A 19,101-nucleotide genomic window follows, 5' to 3' on the forward strand; every position below is an offset into this window, starting at 1 on the left:
GCTGTAAACCAGATGAATCGAGCTGCTCAGTAATTACAGCTCTGCACGACTGTGGAGAATCTGTAAGCGAAGCTCTTCTCCAGTTGCACACAGTGGAGGCTCCCCCTTCCGTCCCTCACCATCCTAGCATCTCCGCGCAGCTCCGCAGAGGAAAGGTTTCCTGGAAGCTACGTTTTAAGGTGTGCGCTTCAAAGTCAGGGGATGGCCATTTGATGCAGTGACATTACTGACATAAATTACGGATCGGGGCACGGCCAACAGGTTGGCACCTGCTGGTGATCACTGGAGGGGTTTGGGCAACGCTGGGGGGCTGCAGCACAGCGCAGGCAGCTCTGCCTGCACGTGAGGTCAAAATTGCATAAACTGGGCGCTTGCCCAGGGATGATTGAGGAAAGATTGTGTCTTTCAGTGAGGGGAAAAATATGTAAAAAATAAGGATTCTTATTCCTGTGGTGAGAACAATGATGGGGATGCCAACGTACTACTGCCTTGCAAGATAAAGTGGCACATGTTCTACACAATAATGTGTACAATGTCTGACGACTTCGGAAATCTGTTCTTAAGCAGATTTCCCAATAAATTAACACAACAAAAATACTTTCATATAAAACAAAGTCCAAAGGATTGTTTTTTTAAGTAAAAGCAAAACCTTCAGGGACTATATTACTTATCTCTCTCTACATATATAATCTCCTGAATTTTTTTAAAATAAATTTATTCTTGTCTTAGAAAAATAAAATGAGTAGCCAATTTAGTCAACGGAAAATATCTCACAGACTTAAAAGCATGCCCAGCAAGCATAGCCTTGTAAGACTAAATCAATGTTAAATCAAAGCAATTTGTTACTAAACCAACCTAGTTTGCAATTCACAGTTGATTACTACAAAGTGTTTCTTAAATTTTTTGGCCCATATAAAAATAACATATTGCAACTCAAAGTGCATTTTTAAAATAAACAATCAACTATTTTTATCAAATAAAATATTTACACCATTTGGTTTTTACAGTCAGAAATGCGCTTCATGCGATGACCATGGGGACATCATCTGAAAATCCAGTTATCATGGGAGCTTCGTCATCCTCATCTCCTGGAAAACAAACCCAGAGCTCTGTTACACTGCCCTTGGTTTCATTGGGCACGACTAAACCGGCCCCAAAACTGTCCCCAGAATTACTGCATCAGCATGTGGCCCTTAGCTGGTTGTTGTATTTGTCATATTTGAGTTTTGATTTTACTTTTGATTATCATTAGTAGGAACTGTTTATGTGAGGTTACTAATTACATATATCCCAGGCCAGGCTTTCCCTCCTAGAACCAGATCAAACCCACAGAGATTTTCATGCCAAGGATGGCCTAAAGCATGAGAAAGAGGTTAGGTCTTGTGCTGATTTGGAGGCCCTGCAATCCCAAGGCACAACACCAAGAGCTACTGTTAGGTTGACAATTGGATTTGATGATCTTAAGGGTGTTTTCCAGCCCAAATCATTTCCAACCAAATGATGCCAAGATTCCACGTACCTAAATCGTCCCCTGAGGAGAAGATGGCCGAGCCCAGGCGGGAGCTATAGTGGCTGTTGGCGAAGGCGGTGAAGCTGCTCTGCAGCCTGCGGTGCCTCGTGTAGAGCACGATGAACCCAACCCCCAGGGTCACCAGCAGCAGGAACAGGATCGGGACCACGATGGCAGCTACATCTGTGGTCTTGCCGGTTTTTGATGCAGAGGAGTCTTCACCTACAGAGCAGGAAGGGTGGGAAGCACCATTTGCAACCGATGCCACTTTTCTCCTCATGCTACTTGTGCAGTGCCCTAAGGGGGTGTTAATGGACCAAACCCAACCAAACATGGCCAGATTGCCACAATATTCACATCTGAAAATTGCAGGATGGTTCCTTCCATCCTGCCCTGCTAGGACACAAAGCCACTGAGTGACTGGCTGTGTAATATTGTATTAACTACTCCTTGGGTCAGCTTGTGAGGTTTTAATTAGTGTTAATTGAGGAAGAGGGGATGATGTTAGTGTCTTACCGGTTCCTAGCTCATCATAGAGAAGCGTGGCCGGCTCCCCGCACATCTGCCCACTGTACAGGCATCTGGCCTGAACTGTGAAGGAATAGTTGTGCCCTATCTTCAGGTTGGAAACTTTGAAGAAGTTTTCCGTGGTGTTCCCGAGATAAGCCGTGCTGTTCATCAGGCTGTCGAACATGTGAATCTCGTAACCCTGAGAAAATAAAAACACAAACCCCAAATCACTCGGCTGCAGAGGTCATCTTTGCTGCTTCTGACAGGCCTTTGAAAGTTGTTTTTCCTGCTGAAGCTTTGTGATGAAGTGCATCAGGCTACCAGCCAGGGGAGAACAACAGTGGAGCCTCCTCCAGGCACCCCTGCCAGCACACACTGACCTTGGCCAGGTCAGAGAGGAGATTTCGGCCTCTGGTTCTCTCTGTTCTTAGCAGCCATCCGAGGCCATCCAAAAAATGGAGCCCAGAGTTGATGATGTTTTTTTTTTCTGATGTACATTTCTACCTGCTCATGCCCCAACAGAGAACGCGTTGCAGATTTTCTATCAAAGTCTAAATAACAATTCTCAGATGCTACCGATGCGTTTCCCAGCGTGGTAGGGCAGTGGCCTGGTCCCAGTCCTGTGCACGTGTGATAGCTGACCTTTTTCAAGAGGATAATTATGTTCTTAAAAGGTGACCGGCTGGATCTAACAGCACTAGTGCCGTGGTTGTGATGCAAATTGAAGCGAGCTCTACGTGGAGGGCTCATCAGGGACTCCCAGGGGAGCAGAGCCTCCTGATGTACTTAATGACTCTGTGTAAGGAGCCCTGCAAGCGACTCCGCTCTTGCTTTTACTGAAACACTGCTTGTAGGATGGGGGAAGAGTGCCACTTACCCGGCTTTCATTGAAATTACTTTCCTTTAACGCTAAACTCTTCCAAAAGAGCAGAATGTGGTCGTTTTCTGTGATAATTTTTAAGGCATCTGGTGCAGACAGTGGTACTGCAAATGAGAAAAAACAGCAGGTGGGTTAGGTTTTAACAGTGATGACACTTCTGGTTGAGAAACAGTACGGGGGCCACTTCTGAAATGTAGTGGGTTTTTGGGATCAGCTTAATGCAATGCTTACAAGGGGAGGATGCTGTGGTGTGTGATCTGGTAGGAGTCTGACAGTGGGTTTTGCAGTACGGCAGCATTTCATATGAATACTTGCTCCTTTACCTGTATTAATCTTCATGCTGGATTCTTTGCTCATGTTTCCCAGTTGAACAATCACGTGGTATTTGCCTCCCGGTTCGAGTTTCTTAATGGTGTACTCCACCGTGCTGTTCCGCGTTTTCACTTTGTAGATTTTATCTGTTTTTCTTACCAAATCTTTAACTGCAACAGCATACAACTGAAGGGGGAGGGAAGGGCATGCATGGTGAATGACAGGAGACCTTACTTTCCTGCAGACTTGCTAGCAAACTCATATATTAGGACATCAGACTGGAGGGCAGAACTGGCATTAAACCATGCCTGCATCCTACAGAAACCTGGGAAGTAAAGTCAGTTTTCAGGCCTCTTGCTGGATTAGCTGGATCCCTGCCCGAGATCGCTACTTACAGATAGAGAAAATGAAGTTACTGGGGCATACGAGGGCAGGAGGAAGACCTCAGGTTGTATTTCTTAATGAACAAGAGAGGTGCAACCTAAACCTGTGCCACGTTAAAGTTTGCAGAGTTGCTGGGAAGATTTATTCCCTTAAAACTTTGCTGTTAAAGCCTCAGGACCAGATTAGGAGCAGAAAACTTGCTGAGAAAAAGACTTTCCTTCAGTGGACCTGTCTGTGAGCCAGGGTTTTTGTGAGATATTACCATGTCCTGGTCAGGCGAGTCGTAGGGTGATTCCCACTTGATGACGGCAAACGTCTTCCCAGTGAGCACCGAGTGGAGGTGCCGGGGGGGCAGCCGGTTGTCGGGGATCATCTTCACCACGACATAGTCAGACGGTGGCCCTTGGTAGGGAGACATCACACGGACCTCGAAGGGATGGCCCAGCAGTTAATAGGGTGCCTTCGGGCTTTGGTACCGGACTGCGGCCCGTAGTGCGGGTGGTAGGAGAGGGGCCAGAAACGCAGCCTACCAGGAACAGGTACTGCTCGTCCCGCTGCACGATCACGGTGATGTTGTGGGAGGTCGTGGTGGCATTGTGAGGGCTCCTGTACAGCTCAAGGAAGGATGTGGCGTAGAAGATGCCGTAGACCTGCAGAAGAGGAGACAACAGGGACGGTACAAAGCTTGTCGTGGCATGGAGCTCCCACCCAAGCTTTTCATGTGCTGTTGCTTTTTAGGGACGTGATGCAAAGACCCCATTTCAAGGGCAGCAAGCACTTTTCCTACTTTTTATGACATGTATTTTTCCAAGGCATTCAGTCCCAACAAACAGTCCTGTTTAAACGTTTATTGTGTTTTGAGGGTCCAAGCTAGACCCCATCCTGGGTGGTGAGAAAAGAAAAGACTCGGTGCCTTACCACATTCCTCGGCCCGGTCCAGTTGCACTCCACTGCGGTCTGGTTGATGGCCCTGGCTTTGAGGCTTGGCGACGCCGGTCTTGTCCCACCGGTCACGACGTGTACAAAGGACAGAGGGCTGTCGCCCAGCTCCGTCTTAGCCCAAGCAGAAATTTCGTAGGGCGTCTGAGCTGTCAAGTTGGCCACTGAGCAAGAGGAGAGAGTTGCATTGTTAGGTGAGGCCCAGTACTGCAATGGCAGGGTGAGAGCTTTAAGAAATGTTCAGCATCATTAAAGAATCTTAGCCAGGATCCTCTCTCCCTTGGTTTGTGTTTTCATTCATTCTGTAACTTCTTTTACACAGAAGCACCTGGGTATCTAGCCCAGCCTGTTGCTTGCCTGTATTGGGATGTATTCCTGTATCTTGACTGTGCACACCAGTTACTTCTCCAAAGCCGAAAATAATCTGATTAACAGGGACATGCACTGTATACCAGCCCAAGAAATCATTGACCTTTTGCCGAGTAGATAAGGAATCACAAACAAAATCCCTGTGATGAGAAAAGGCTAGTGCAGCTCTAGGGGATAAATCCCAAATCTCCTTGAAATCTCCAAGTACTAAGAATAGAGGCTGAGGATTTGCTGGTTTGTCCTCGTAGGATTTACTCTTTCCTAAACAGGAAGTACTGAGCTGAGTTGCCATTACAAAAACATAAAATACAATAACTGTGGCTTTCAGTAAAAACAGTCTGTTTGGAGGTGATTTAAGCAGAGTTTTATATCTAAATTTACCTTTTTGGATCGACTTTTCTCCTTCTATGGTCAGAGTTCTTTTTTCCTGCCTGTGTGTATCAAATGTCCAGTAGATGTTCACAACGTAACCGCTGACCTGTCAAGCAGCAATCACACGCAATATAAACTTACATGAGTTCAGCTATTCTTGTATTGAGTGAAAGAGCCACCATTTTAAGTCTCTAAGTTGTATTTTCCGTCCTAATTAAGAGACAGCTGGGACAGCTGATGAGTACCAAGTAATAAATTGGCATGGAATAATTAGTTTCCAAAAGCAACTGTGCTACTAAAATGGGTGCTAGCTTCTCTTATTCATTATTTATCTCATATCCAACCCAGGTCTTTTCTTTTACTGTAGTTGCAGAAGTAAAGGTTAAAATTTTACCTTGATATTAGTATTCATTTTTAGGCTGAAACTTATGGAGTCCTCAGTGTAGCCCTCAACACGTATGACAGGTGGAGGAATGACTGGAAGGAAAGGGAGAAACGGCTGTTACTGCAACCCCAAAAAACAAACATATAGGGAGAGGACAGGCAAAATGCAGACGTTCATTATGACAGTCAGCAACCAGACCCAGAACATCCCCATCCCTCCATACTACAAAGAATCCTGCATTTTTAGTAGCACTGTGTTTTCTTTCCTTTCTTTGTCAACACAGCAAGGGTGCACTTTTATCTCACAAATTAGATAGCAGACAATTTTGACATCAGAATATAGGTTTGGAAAAAAAATCTTGCCAGGAATACAAAAAATTTCAAAAGGCTTATCAAAAAACATTTCAGAGGGAAATGATTTATCGTGTTGGTTGGATTTATCTACTGTCAGGCTGCAACGTTGCGATCGTTTCTGGGAACCTCCGTGGTTTTTTAGCGGTCTAACTGACACAAAATGCAGCAACCATCATAGTGATAAGCTAAGAGGGAGAAGAAGGAGCTAGCATCCTTTCAGCTAACGGTATTGAAGGAATTGCTGGTAATGCATTGTGCCTATCCAAAGGTAGAATCTAGCCTACACAAGTCAGTGGCAATCCATCTGCAGTCCAGGAGAGAGGGACATGCATCCTGCGTGCCACAGAGTTCAGAGGAAGAGTCAACAACCTGTTCAGACTTGCCACTGAACTCCGAGGTGGCTCCAGTTAAGTGAACAGGTACAGCAAAGTTGTCATAAATGTCAGATGCTCAATAGGGAAAAGTAAAGAAAGAGGAGGCGGTTATGTGCGCTGATACTAACACTTTGTTCATGGCACCCACAACATCTGGAGGTAGAAACAGTAATGTGACTGAGGGGAGTGTTTGCAACATGCAAATTAGATGTGTAATTTAGGTGGGGAAGGGTGGGCAGTGCAGAGCAGGAACATCCCCCTGGTGCTCCTAGGGCTCCCCAGAACAGATCTTGGGTGTCTTTGTGCTGCATCATGCAAACACCCTCTTTCCCCAAGGAAGGATAAATTCAGTATTTTTGCTGTGTTGACCAAGTTGGCTGAAACCAAAACAGCATTTACCTTTGCCTTTGATGGTGGTTATGGATTTGGAATCGCTCCAGTTTCCCACTCCTCGACTAGTCACTGCAGCAACCTTTGCAAATGAGAAGGTTAGTTAATATGAACGAATGTATGCCACCAACGCTGCATAATGCAAACAGAGAGCAAGGTTAGAGCAAGGTTATGGACATGGCGGAGCTCATGGGAAGAGGACATTGAAGCAAGCAATAATTTAATTACTTGGCAATAAAATGCTTATTACAGAGATAAAGCAGACTACTTTAAGTCAATTAAAAGAATCTAAGAGGAGGGAGGTGCATCCTCTCTGCAGATAACCGCTCTCTGATGAGATCTTTATAAAAAGTCTATAAAGATAAGGAGCCTTGGAATCGATCAGCCCTAGTGTAGGTAAGAGTTGTGCCTGTGGAGCCCATGTGAAAGCTGCATCCAGTTCCAAAGATTTATTTGGAAATAAGTTAACATGGGAATGAAAAATATGGAAGGAAAGACTCCAGCTGACCCAGAGGAAAACATTAATGCATGGGGGTTATCCCAGCTCCCAGTGAGCTCCCGCAAGTACCCATGCTCATCCTGCTCGTGGAGGATGGACAGGGGCAGAGTACACATTTCCCAAGGTTGGCTGTGCAGACTTTCATTTCCTTTCCTTATTAGTTCTGCCGATAATTACCCAGCTTCTCCCATGTGCACGCCTTCCCCATATGCGTATCTGCTTCTTTTCCCGGTGACAGTTAGGACCAAATTTATCTCTGCCCCAGATCAGGTGCAGTTGCAGTGAGCTTGGAACGGGCAGCACGGATTTCATAACACAGCCTGGCCTCCTGGGAGGAGGAGCAAATCAAGGGCCATAATTCGGGGCTTAAAACTATACACATTGTTGGCACATATGCCAGGCCCCTGCTGAGGGCTGACATTAAAGGGCAGAATTTTAACTACGTAGTTTTTTAGCAATTAGTTGACTGTGCAGGACTTGGACTGCCTAGCGAACAGTAACAAGCTCATGCAGAGTGCTCTTACAGACAGCTCCGAAAATACTCACTCGAACCGTGTATAACGCGTTGACCTGCAAGTTCTTGATCTCAGTGTAGTTCTTGGTGGTTCTGAGGGAGGACCATTCCTTGGATCCACTCCTGCTGTATTCCACCTAGGAGGACCAAAACAAGGGGTAAGGGCTCCATGGTCAACAGTCCTACAGGGCCACAGGTCTTTCTATTACTAAAACATCGGAAGTAAGCTAGAAACAAAACCATGGACCTGAGAACTGTGTTGCTACCTACAGCCCTGCACCATTTCTTCTCCCATTTTGCCCAGCACTCTCAGTGGATTTCCACTACAAAATGCAAAATACAAAAACATGGTGCAGGACTCACAATAAACTCCCGTATGAGGCCATGGGCGTTCACAGGGGGGCTCCAGCAGCCTGTCACCACCCCCTCGGCTTCCTTTTTCAGGGACAGCTGAAGGTTAAAGGGGGCATCTGGTACTGGGGAGAGAAACAAAGGTGTTAGTGATGGTCACAGGCGGCATGTCCAGGTCTTCTGGGGAACAGCAGGAGGTGACCAGGGTCTCCCAGAGAAGGAGAGGGCAGATGTTATCTTCTGCAGTTGTGTCCCAAGGCCTGATCAACCCCTTCTTAATCTGACCTCCAGCTAGAACTGAGAGGAGCCAGGCAGGTCTGCTTACATCCTTCGGGTGCCCGCAGGGTGATGAAATCGTTGGTGTTGTAGACTCTGCTGAGACACTGCACCTGGACCTTCACCTGATAGGTGCAGTCGGGCTTGAGGACCTTCAAAACGCTGTTGGTTTTGTTGCTGTGGGTTTCCAAAACCTTCCAGATGCTTTCACCGACCGTCCTGCACAAGAGTCAGACCCCTGCAGTCAGGAATATGTTCAGTAACACAGGGGGATGCAGCTTGCCCCAAAGGATGAAATCAGTTTTCTGTCTTTTAAGGGCTTGCTGCTTAGTTTTCTGCTCAGTAAAGCCACGGCACCAGCTTGAAAAGCTGCTGTTTCAAAGCCCGAACCAAACATAGCTCGGCGCCTCCTAAGCACCGTCCTCTGAGGTTTGCTATAACCGCTGTGCTCTAATTTCTTGACTTTGTTCTCATTGTTAGCAGCCCCACAAAGATGAGACCCAAGCAGAAACAGAAAACCCAATATACCCACATTTCTGTCCGAGTAAACAATTTGAAGGAAACAAAGACAGCTTTTCACAAATGTCCCCTAGTTGCTGCTATTTTGGGTCTGCTTTGCAACGAAGCATTAGAAGATTTCCAAACAGAAATAGACTGCAAAGCTCCATCCTCTGGGGCTCGATTCAGTATGGTGCTTTGCTGCAAATACGTGCGTGCTGCTACCTCTGCTCGTGTTTCTCCTGTCCGTCCCTTGCCACAACCAGCCACGGGTCGTGCAGTAAGTGGTGTACCTGTAATACACGTTGTAGACACAGGAGGTCGAGGACATCCTCTTTGGCCGAGCCCATGTCAGAGTGACGGCGCCGGAGAAATCGGCTGTCCACTGCAGGTTCTGGACTTTGTACACGATCGTGTCGTCTGGGGGAGCAAAAGGGGGAGTTAGTTTGCTGGAGGAAAACGAGCCCTTTGCCAGGAACAGAAAGGGGAGTTTTGTTCATGGCACCCACAACATCTGGAGGTAGAAACAGTAATGTGACTGAGGGGAGTGTTTGCAACATGCAAATTAGATGTGTAATTTAGGTGGGGAAGGGTGGGCAGTGCAGAGCAGGAACATCCCCCTGGTGCTCCTAGGGCTCCCCAGAACAGATCTTGGGTGTCTTTGTGCTGCATCATGCAAACACCCTCTTTCCCCAAGGAAGGATAAAGCATGGCTGCTGATGAAATACTCTCTAACATCATTCCGGAAGTGTATCAGTGCAAGCTAAGTCACTTCTCTACTTGTGTGCTGGATCTGTGCTGTCACTGTGAGCCATCCAGGGCCCCTCTGTGGGGTTGCCCATGTCACGTCTCGTGTTCAGCAGCAGGACCAAAGCTGAGACTGGGAATCTGGGCAGCAGTGTGCTGGGGCAAGGGGAGAGGCATTGGGCGAGCCCAGCCGGATGAGCTTTCCAAGGGAAAACAGATGGTTTTCCCTGGGTGTAGACTCCCCATGAATCTCCGCAGTGCCTCCCCCCTTCACCAACTAGCCTCTCCCAATCAATATTTAATTAAAGAACTAAAACCTGACTGATGGTCAAGGCCCCGAGCAGGTGAGTAGGACCACGGTGCATCTTGTGGCTGGGCAGAGACAGCGATCAATCGCGGTTCTCTGCCCGGGGCTGGCTGCAGCACACATCCCCCTGTCCCCCGGGGCCACCAGAGGTGGTGGTGACAATGGAAAATAGCTGGGAAATGGGGTGTGCAGGAGAAAGGGGAGCAGGCGGCAGCTTACCCGTGCAGTTCCTCTCATCGCTGCCGTCTGAGCAGTCCAGGTACCCGTCGCAGCGCTCCGCCACCATCAGGCAGGCCTCGCCGTCCTCGCACTTGTAGCCATGAGGGCACGGCAGGGTGCTGTGCGTTGCTGCAAGGCAGAAAGGGTGCAGGGCTCAGTGCCACGAGGGTCCCACACCGGCATGGGGCTGTTCGTGGTGCCAGGTGCTGGTGCAAAAGCATTCTGCGTCCTGGCAAAGTGTTTTGGCATGACTAAAGAGCCACCATGAGGAAAACCCAGGGGTTATCCCACCAGGGGGGTGGCGGAGTCACCTCCTTAGATCTTGGGATCTAAGAGGCGGGTGGGTGTGGCACTTAGGGACGTGGTTTGGAAGTACTATGTGATGGATGGACTTATGGTCTTACGGGTATTTCCAACCTAAATGAAATGAAATCCACAGCTGGACTTCTAACGGAACAGGCACTGCTGCTTTGGGCTTTTTTTTTTTTCCTTCCTTTTTTACTGCGTGGATTCCACCAGCGATAAATCCTCCCGTCCTCACAAAGAGCATCCCAAGGGAAGGAGCCAGGCAAGACGCTCTTGGCCCCGCGCTTACGGCAGTTCCTCTCGTCCGTGCCGTCCTGGCAGTCCCGCCGGCCGTCGCAGCGCTTCCAGTTGGGGATGCACTTGTGCAGCTGCTGGCACTCGAACTCGAACCTGCTGCAGCGGCCCCGCGGCGTCGGAGAGGTGGTCGTCACGTTGGGGCCTGAGGGCAGGAGAAGCGAGGAGAGCACCCAAGGCTGCCAGCAGGAGGGACCGAAAGCTGTCCCCAGGTCCTGACTCCACTAGGTGGCAATGTCTTCCCATCGAGCAGGTGGATGGCTCCCGCTGGGGTGCCCAAATTTGCGATGCAAATTGCTGGGGTGCAAGGCAGCGATGCCGGCAGGCATTTGGGAGGAAGGGGGTGAGGAAGAGAACAGCTTACGGGAGGTGGGACAGGCGTCCTCGTCGGAGCCGTCGGCGCAGTCCTTGTACCCGTCGCAGACCCAGCTGTTCACGATGCAGGCGCCGCTGTTGCAGCGGTAGTGGTTGGGCAGGCACGTCGGCGGGGCGGCTGCGGTGACAGGAACTACTGGGGAGCCTGAAAGGACACCGAACGGAGCGGCTCTTGGGGGCTGCTCCTGTGCACGGGTGCAGACTGAGCCTGCCCCCAGAAGCCAGCCAGCCCCCGTGGTGGAGGGGAGCATCGCAAGCCCCGTGTTTTATCTGCATTGTGTCCTCGCATCTTCTGATCAGAAGGGCAGAAAGGTCCTGATCAGAAAGGTTCAGAAAGGCAGAACTCCCATACAAGGGGGATTTTGGGGCCGTGGGGCTGGCGCAGGGTCCTGCACACAGAGCATCGCGGAGCACAGTGGGCCCTCACCCTCGCACTCCTTCTCATCCGACCAGTCCCCGCAGTCGTTCTCCTCATCGCACTTCCACCGGTTGGGGATGCAGTGCCCGTTCCCGCACCGGAACTGGTAGTACCGGGAGCAGTTCGGGGCCTCTGTTGGGTTTTCTGACGAGGAGAGGAGAGCCCTGTGAGCCCCAGTGTCATCTCAGCAGCCTTCAGCACAGCTGGGGCACAGGAGCACCAGCCCAGAGAGCATCACCCCAGCATCCCCCCACCACAACTGTGGGTTCTCTCTTCTTCTCCAGCATCCCCATTCCTCCCAGCCCTCCCTGGCCTGGTGTCACCACCCCAGTGCCTGCGTGCTGGGTGCTCCATGGCCGGACACCACCTACGATCTCAGAACCGGGGCTGACGGCGAAATTCATCCAGAGCATGGCAGGAAGGGAGAAGCAAACCCTGCCACTCGGAAATGAAGCCGCAGCTGCTTCGTCTGGCTCCGCACAGCTCCTAAAGCTACCGAGGGAACATTGATAAATATTGAGCTTGGCCGTAAGCTGCCTGTCTGCTTCGGGCCGGGAAGCTGTGGAGTAAATATGGTCACACAAGATTTAGTCAAGCACAACATGTGCCTGCCGTATCGGATTTTCAGTGTGCTCCAGTTAATCTACCTGCAAGAAGAAAATGACAGAGATCTATATACAAGATGCTCTGCAATATGCAAGTGGGATGGTGCACACATGCATGTGGGGGTATAAAGAACAGAAAGAAGCCTGTTTTCTGGGCCCCAAAATTCAAAGGGGGTGACAAGGGACCTCGAGGTACTGCTCACCACAGTTTGCTTCATCCGAGTAATCGCCGCAGTCATCCATGCCGTCGCACTTCCACACCAGGCTGATGCACACACCATTCTGGCACTGGAAGCTGAACTGGTCGCAGGTGCGGTGGAACTCGGGGTCCTGGGCTGCAGGGGCGGCAAGGAGGGAAACCAGAGGGTTAGCATGGAGACTGCGGGAATCCCATCATGGAGGAGGAAGGAAGGTGCACCCTCAGAGACCATCTGGACTTTAGAAAGCAAAGTATTAGAGTCCAGGGCCACTGTTAGGAGACCTGGCACTGTTCTGGTACCCTCCCCACGCCTCTGGTTCCCTTCTCTCTCCATCCCTCCTCGCGCAAAGTGCCCTGAGATGCACGATATCACACTTACAGCATCCGGCGTAGTTGGCGTCCTCATCTGATCCGTCTCGGCACTGGATGATGCCGTCGCACACCATGGAGTGGAACAAGCACTGCTGCCGGTTCTTGCACACGAAATCCATGTAGCGGGTACACAGGGGCTCTGGGGAAAGGGGAGTTCAGGAGGAGGGGATGGTGTCTCGGCAGGCACTGCCAGCAGGGAGGACACTGATTTGGACAAACCCAAGCGCAGCATCCAGATTTCACGGAGCTACAGAAAGTTTCCAGGGCCAACAGACTGAGCGCTGTCCCTGCACAGACTGCCCTCACCCAATAATGTCCCGATACCCTTTCCCTCATGCCTTGAGCCCGGCAGCCCTCACTGCCGAGGTCCCACCAGCCCCCCGGGTGCTCACCACAGTGCTGCTCGTCTGAGGCATCGGAGCAGTCGGTGATGCCATCGCAGTGCTTGCTGGTCGGGATGCAAGTCCCATTGGGGCACTGGAAGCCGTTGCACTTTTTTTCTGAAAAGAATCAGAATTAGGTGGATTTCGTTGTTCTTCTCTTCGATACAAAAAGCCGCAGCGCAGCCCCAATTCCCTTTTTCCCTGTGTCTGCCCTCTTTTGGAGGGACGGGAATCATCTCCCTGGGTTTGCAGAAATGTCCCCACACCGTACCACAGTCAGCAGGGTCCTCGTCGGAGCCGTCCTGGCAGTCGGCGTCGCCGTCGCAAGCCCAGCGCTGCGGGATGCAGTGGCCGTTGAGGCACTGGAAGCTGGAGGCCTCGCAGGTGTGGGACACTGCTGAAAGCAGAGCAGAGAGCGGTGCTGAGCACAGGGCACTCAGCACCACACAGCCCTGCGCCCTCCCTCTGCACCAGCGCATCGTGTTGTGCCGGGTCCCAGCACGGATTCGCATCTCTGTGGCATGAGTTCGCACCCAGGCAAGACAGTGCTGGGAATCTGGGTCCCCCCTGGGCTATGCTGTGATCTTTTTCTCTCTGTTATATTTGCTCACAAGCCCGCTGTGCCCCAGGGATGGTTTTCAGAGGCTCCTCAGTGGTCCTAATGCTCTCCAAAGCCAGGAGCCTCTTTCCCTTTGATCCCAACCCTAGATGAGTGTGGGCACAAGTGACTGTGGCTGTATCTTGCTGCTGATGGCAAGAAATGGCACAGCAAACGAGCAAAATTTTGCCAGGGTGGCAGGGTCCCTGTTCAGGGACACCAGGAGAGGGGCAGTGAGCAGGAACGGGTGGCACCGAGGGGCATTGGGGATGGTCTGGAAGTAAGGCAGGCGAGGCTTTTCTGTGCTCCCACAGCAACCTAGAAATACAAGTCTCTTAAAAACAAGGAGGAAAATTAACTCTATCCCAGCTGAAACCAGGACAGGGTTTCAAGGGGATCAGGGCCCCAGCCTTTTTTAGGGTCCTGTTGCAAAATTATCTGCCTGTGGGGGATGCTGGTTCAAGCCTAACGTAAGTTGTCGCTTTAAAGACAAATGCTGCTCTTCAACCAGGAGAGCACTTGTCATTATTGAGAAGAAAAGCAATGTGCAACTTAATTAAATTGCATGCTGGTGAATTTCAGGTTAGCTAGTGATGTGTCCTTGCAGATATTTCTGAATGCTACAGTTTTGTGGCAGTAATATTCTATTAGGTATTCAGTGTGAAATGTAATTATTTTAGATAAGAGCAATAAATGCAGCCAGTGGAGTCAGATGAAATGTTTCTCAAATAATTGTGATCCTCTTAGATAATTTCAACTTTAGGCTTTACAAACCCGATATGCGTTTTGAAGTAGGTTCCGTTCCTGTAGTAATTCTCTCTGGAGAAACTCATATGAGAGATAAGTGCTACCAATATAAATTAAACCTCCTCGCGCAGCCACACACACAGAATACCAACCACCCCAGTCCCCGGCGCATCACCGCAAACCCTGCGTGCTCCAGGCAGGTTCAGCGCTGCAGGGGGAGGATGCAGGAGCTCAGCACAGCGGCTCCCATCCCCTGGGGGCTCTCGTGGGCCCCGTGGGGCTCCCCTCACCCCATCAGCCCATCTGCTCTGATGCTGGCTGATATCTGGTCTCTCCTGTGTATTGCTTTACAATGTGACCTTACGGATTTCACTGGTGGAATGAAGCACTGTCTACTCTCAAAAGTCTTTTCTAAATCATGCAAATATTTGTTCGTGTGTTGTTGTTTTGGTACTATTATTTTTTTTAATGAAAAAGACCAGTACGTTGTTATCTGCTGGATTTTCTGATGAGGATTAGGCTCTATCTGGGTGTTGACTTTAGGAGATGGTCAGTTTTACACTGGTGTTGAGGATGGTTGAGTGCTGTGACTGTCAGAGCACGAGGCTCACAGGTGCAGGGCATGATGCACGAGGTGAGGACTAGCGTTTCTTGCAACCGGGTGGCATCCACGTGAGTTATAAGCAAAAAAGAGAGCAGGTCTGCCACTTGTGACTCCATAGCCATGCCGCCCACTTCTGAAGCCGTGGAGAACAGCAAGGCTGCTTGCAAGAGGAGCCACCTCCCCAACAAATCTGTCTCTCCTTTGCAGCCTCTCTGCAATTTCTTGCTCTGCAGAACATGCCTGTTTTCTGCAACGTGCTTAATGGCAAGAAACCGGTCAGAGTTCAAGCTCTGAAAGGAGATCAGTGCACACTGCCCTGTTTGTTGCCTCGCTGCAACAAAGGAGCCCATTTTGCACACAAGTATCCTTTGGCTGCCCGGCGGCCACGGCCCCGCTTCGCTATTCAGTGCGCCTTCAAAGGCACGGCCGCTGTGGCACGACGCCTTGCAGCACCTCGGGCTGCTGAGGACGCAATGGGAGCAGCCCGTGGTGGTGCAAAGCACGGTGTAAAATCGCCCTCGCTGAGAGCCACGCTAGTGAAACCCCTTGAATGCTGTTTGGAGAGGTTGTGAGCCCATAAGGAGCAATGGCAGCAGAAGGTTATCGAAGACATCAAAGTGCTTACTGGTGCAGTTGGCTTCATCAGACCAGTCCCTGCAGTCATTATCGCCATCGCACATCCAGGAAAGACGAATGCACATCCCTGAGCTGCAGCTGAACTCGTCGCTTCTGCACTGGTGAGCCTCTGCAAACAAGCACAGGCACTTTTCAGGTGCTTTGGGGGCTGGGGGAGAGGAGGAGGACAACTTCACACAGCCGATGGACCGAGGAGAGGAGGCTGATGGTTCAGAAGCAACAGCCCATGCAGCCCTGCAAAGCAGAGCCATCATAAAAGCAGCTTTTCCTGCCTTGTCCCTAGCCCTGGACGACCCAGAGGTCCCATCCTGCTCTGTTTACCAGTGTCTTCTCTCCTTCAGTTCAGCACTGACCTCTCTGAATCGCTGAGCTGGAGATGGATGGCCACAAACACGGGAACACCGAGCAACCCACACCTCCCATGCATCTGCTGGGCTGCTGCCCAAGGTCAGCCTTTAATCCCTCCCAAATATTTGGCTTCGAGTTACAGGGGAACCCAAGGAGCAGAGCAGGAGCTGGATGACAGCGGCACAGAAGCCTCCCTACCAGACCACAGCAAGGGGGGAATCACTGCACGGCCTCACTGGCTTCTTGCATCCCTTATCTCCTGCCCAGAACACGATGGGAGGAGGTGTTTTTTGGCCGGGGTGAACACAAGGGGATCTGAAGCAGCACTGCCTTGCCCGACATCAGGACAGGGAAGGAAATTTCAGGCCGGGAGGCAGCTCACCGCAGTGACTTTCATCGCTGTTATCTCCGCAGTCGTCCTCCAGGTCGCACTTGTAGGACAGCGGGATGCAGGTCCCTGAGCCCCGGCAGCGGAACTGGGTCTCAGCGTCACACACCGTGGTGGCTGATGTGGCGGGGAGAGGAGGAGGAGGAGGAAGTCAGGGTCGTGGGGAGGGGACAGATCCTACCACCACAGGCATGCGTGAAGCAGAGGGAGAGCATCCCGCAGAGCCTCGCTCAATGCAGCCTGAAGCATTGCTTTGATGTCAATGTCAGTTTTGGGGAACAGGGCTGAAACTCATCCCGCCCCACTGCTTGCAAGCCAGGGCAGAAAACTCAACAGGCAAATGATGCAGGGCACCAGTTGCCTGGCCAGCTTGGGATATCGTCCCTGGGAGCAACTCTTGCTCCCCCTGACTATGCAGGGAGCATAAGCAGTCGGCTCAGGTGCAGTGCCGCCACAGCAGACATCTAAATTTGGAGGGGTGAACGCCAGCGCAGGACACTCACGGCAGTTCTTCTCGTCGCTCATGTCCCCGCAGTCATTGTCGTTGTCACACTGCCAAATGCTGTTGATGCAGTTCCCATTGAAGCATCTGTACTGGTTGGGCAGACACGTGTTTTCTGGTGCAGAGGGGAAAACAAAAACAAGCCGGCACGAGGCATGACGCCGCGTTTTGGGACAGCGGGCTGTTCTCCTCGCCCAAAGGGCAGCAGGAGAGGCTTTGAAATAGCAGAAGCTGCCACCTCGCAAAGCAAAGCAGCAGCAGGATCCGAGCCTGGTTTTACCTTCCTTCAGGCAAGTGTTGTTCTTCATGACGTAGCCGCGAGGACAGTCGCACCTCACCTCCCCTGTGGGCAGCACGGAGCTGGAAACCCCCTCGGGGCACTTGCAGCTCCGGCCATTGTTGGATTTGGGCAGGCAGAGCAGGCTGCAGGGGTGGGCGATGCAGGCGTTCTGCCCTGGCACCGGGGAAAGGAGGGGGACACCATCAGGGGGCTGCAGACCCCACGGGAAGCCCCATCCCACCCAGAACCCAGCTTTCGCTTCACACCCCTGGTTACTTTCAGGCTGGAAAAGCCCTCTGGAGATCCTACACCCACCTAAAAAAGAAGCCAGTCCATTACCTGTTGTTTTTCCTTTGTAAAATATTTTCATGTCCATGATCCCATTTAACCGGCTGACCAAAGTCTCCATCCTGGAGCCGCTGGTTTTGGATGCTCGGAAGATGCTCAGCTGCGACCAGTCGTTCCAGTAGATCTCATTCTGAAACAGAGGCCAAGCTGCCGGTGCCCCCTTGCACTACAGCACCCAGGCACCCTGCAGTCATGGGGCAGCAGAGTGCAAACCCTCCCCAGCCCATGGGGAGGAAGATGAGGAAGACCTGAACTGGGATTTGAGCATGAGTGGAAGCAGAAGGGGCTAGCTTCAGGGGGCTGTGGGAACACACCTGGAGCAGAAACAGAGCTAGCATCATGCTAGCTCCTTCCCACCAAGCCCAATGTGCTAAAGGCTCCTCATCCACCTGCCCTATGCAAGCAGCAGCCGCAGAGTGTGTGCAATGGAAATGTGTACAAAATGAGAGGCTGCAGCAATACCTTAAATACAGCGATAGCGTAGGGGTGCGGGAGGCTGTCCAGGATCACGGATCTCTGCAGCCCGTTGAAATCCACCCTCTCGATTCTGTCCATGTAGGCTTCGGTCCAGTAGATCCAGCGGTCGTCCACCGAGATGCCGTTGGGCCACCGCACACCCTCCGAGACGATGTAGCTGGCCGAGGACCCGTCCATGTCGCTTCTGTAAATGCCGGGTCTGGAGTCTCCCCAGTCGGTCCAGAACATCAGCCTGCAACAGGCAGAGAGCGTACCCGAAATAACAACAAACCAGCATGTCGCAAGGGAACAGGTTATCAAGCGGCATTTGAATGCTTTACATTCCCCGTCTCTTGCAAGATGTGCCTTTGGGAAAGGAGCTCTTTGCAAGTCAAATGAGCGTGAGCGGCAGATCTGCGAGCAGAAGGCAAGCTTATTTAGCTGCAGTTTCTGGGGCATGAGTGCAGCTGGAGGTTACCTAGCTGTGAACTGCTGTGTGTAAGAGCTGGGAGCACTGCAAGGTGCCGATGTGGCTGTCGGGGTGGTGCTCGTGCTCTAACCGGCCATGGGAGTGCAGCCAGGGTCTGTCGGTGCCTCCCCACCTCCCCCAAGCCTTGCCTGCAGCACCTCCCTTGGGTTCTGCTCGCATGAATGTGGTGGTGAAGGAGAGGGCTTGGTCTGCGTGGTGCCACCTAGGAATACCGAGGGACCCGGCTGCCACAGGTGGTTTCTTTCTTACCCTTCTCGGGGAACCAGGGCGAGGGCTCTGGGTCGCTCAAGTATGGAGGAATTGAGGACGGTGAGACGCAGGTCTCCGTCCGGATTGGCAACCTGGAGTCGTGATGAAAGAGAAAGGCTGTGCTTAGTGTGGGACTGCTGCATCCCCTAAAGCTTCATGAAACCTGGGGGGTTTAATTAGTGCATCCTAATAGAATAGCTGCCATGGGCACAAGGAGGTAAGGTGGATGATAACAGATGGTAGGGGTGGTGAATTTATCGGCAGTTTGGTGTCACCGAAGGAGCTCTGTTCGCAACTCACCTGGCTGGGTGTGG

General features: G+C 51.2%; 1 protein-coding gene across 1 annotated transcript in view; it reads right to left on the reverse strand.

Moving 5' to 3' along the window:
• Positions 1 to 940: 940 nt before the first annotated feature.
• SORL1 (sortilin related receptor 1) overlaps positions 941 to 19,101 on the reverse strand; it is a 42,679-nt gene continuing 24,518 nt past the window's right edge. Inside the window, exons 20-49 of the mRNA XM_035555703.2 lie at positions 18,788 to 18,879; positions 18,055 to 18,301; positions 17,584 to 17,722; positions 17,245 to 17,418; positions 16,966 to 17,079; positions 16,457 to 16,579; positions 15,716 to 15,835; positions 13,413 to 13,535; positions 13,151 to 13,258; positions 12,766 to 12,897; positions 12,391 to 12,522; positions 11,592 to 11,726; positions 11,154 to 11,309; positions 10,785 to 10,934; positions 10,190 to 10,318; positions 9,210 to 9,336; positions 8,468 to 8,637; positions 8,155 to 8,267; positions 7,824 to 7,928; positions 6,788 to 6,860; positions 5,671 to 5,753; positions 5,286 to 5,382; positions 4,515 to 4,699; positions 4,127 to 4,246; positions 3,859 to 4,023; positions 3,224 to 3,398; positions 2,898 to 3,004; positions 2,027 to 2,219; positions 1,520 to 1,732; positions 941 to 1,088 (exon numbers count right to left, since the gene is read on the reverse strand). Coding sequence (XP_035411596.2) covers positions 1,021 to 1,088; positions 1,520 to 1,732; positions 2,027 to 2,219; positions 2,898 to 3,004; positions 3,224 to 3,398; positions 3,859 to 4,023; positions 4,127 to 4,246; positions 4,515 to 4,699; positions 5,286 to 5,382; positions 5,671 to 5,753; positions 6,788 to 6,860; positions 7,824 to 7,928; positions 8,155 to 8,267; positions 8,468 to 8,637; positions 9,210 to 9,336; positions 10,190 to 10,318; positions 10,785 to 10,934; positions 11,154 to 11,309; positions 11,592 to 11,726; positions 12,391 to 12,522; positions 12,766 to 12,897; positions 13,151 to 13,258; positions 13,413 to 13,535; positions 15,716 to 15,835; positions 16,457 to 16,579; positions 16,966 to 17,079; positions 17,245 to 17,418; positions 17,584 to 17,722; positions 18,055 to 18,301; positions 18,788 to 18,879 — 4,068 coding nt within the window. The 3' untranslated portion in view covers positions 941 to 1,020. The remainder of the gene's footprint in view (positions 1,089 to 1,519; positions 1,733 to 2,026; positions 2,220 to 2,897; positions 3,005 to 3,223; positions 3,399 to 3,858; positions 4,024 to 4,126; positions 4,247 to 4,514; positions 4,700 to 5,285; positions 5,383 to 5,670; positions 5,754 to 6,787; positions 6,861 to 7,823; positions 7,929 to 8,154; positions 8,268 to 8,467; positions 8,638 to 9,209; positions 9,337 to 10,189; positions 10,319 to 10,784; positions 10,935 to 11,153; positions 11,310 to 11,591; positions 11,727 to 12,390; positions 12,523 to 12,765; positions 12,898 to 13,150; positions 13,259 to 13,412; positions 13,536 to 15,715; positions 15,836 to 16,456; positions 16,580 to 16,965; positions 17,080 to 17,244; positions 17,419 to 17,583; positions 17,723 to 18,054; positions 18,302 to 18,787; positions 18,880 to 19,101) is intronic.

The sequence above is a fragment of the Cygnus atratus genome, chromosome 22 (assembly GCF_013377495.2).
Source record: "Cygnus atratus isolate AKBS03 ecotype Queensland, Australia chromosome 22, CAtr_DNAZoo_HiC_assembly, whole genome shotgun sequence".
NCBI classification, from domain to species: Eukaryota; Metazoa; Chordata; class Aves; order Anseriformes; family Anatidae; genus Cygnus; species Cygnus atratus.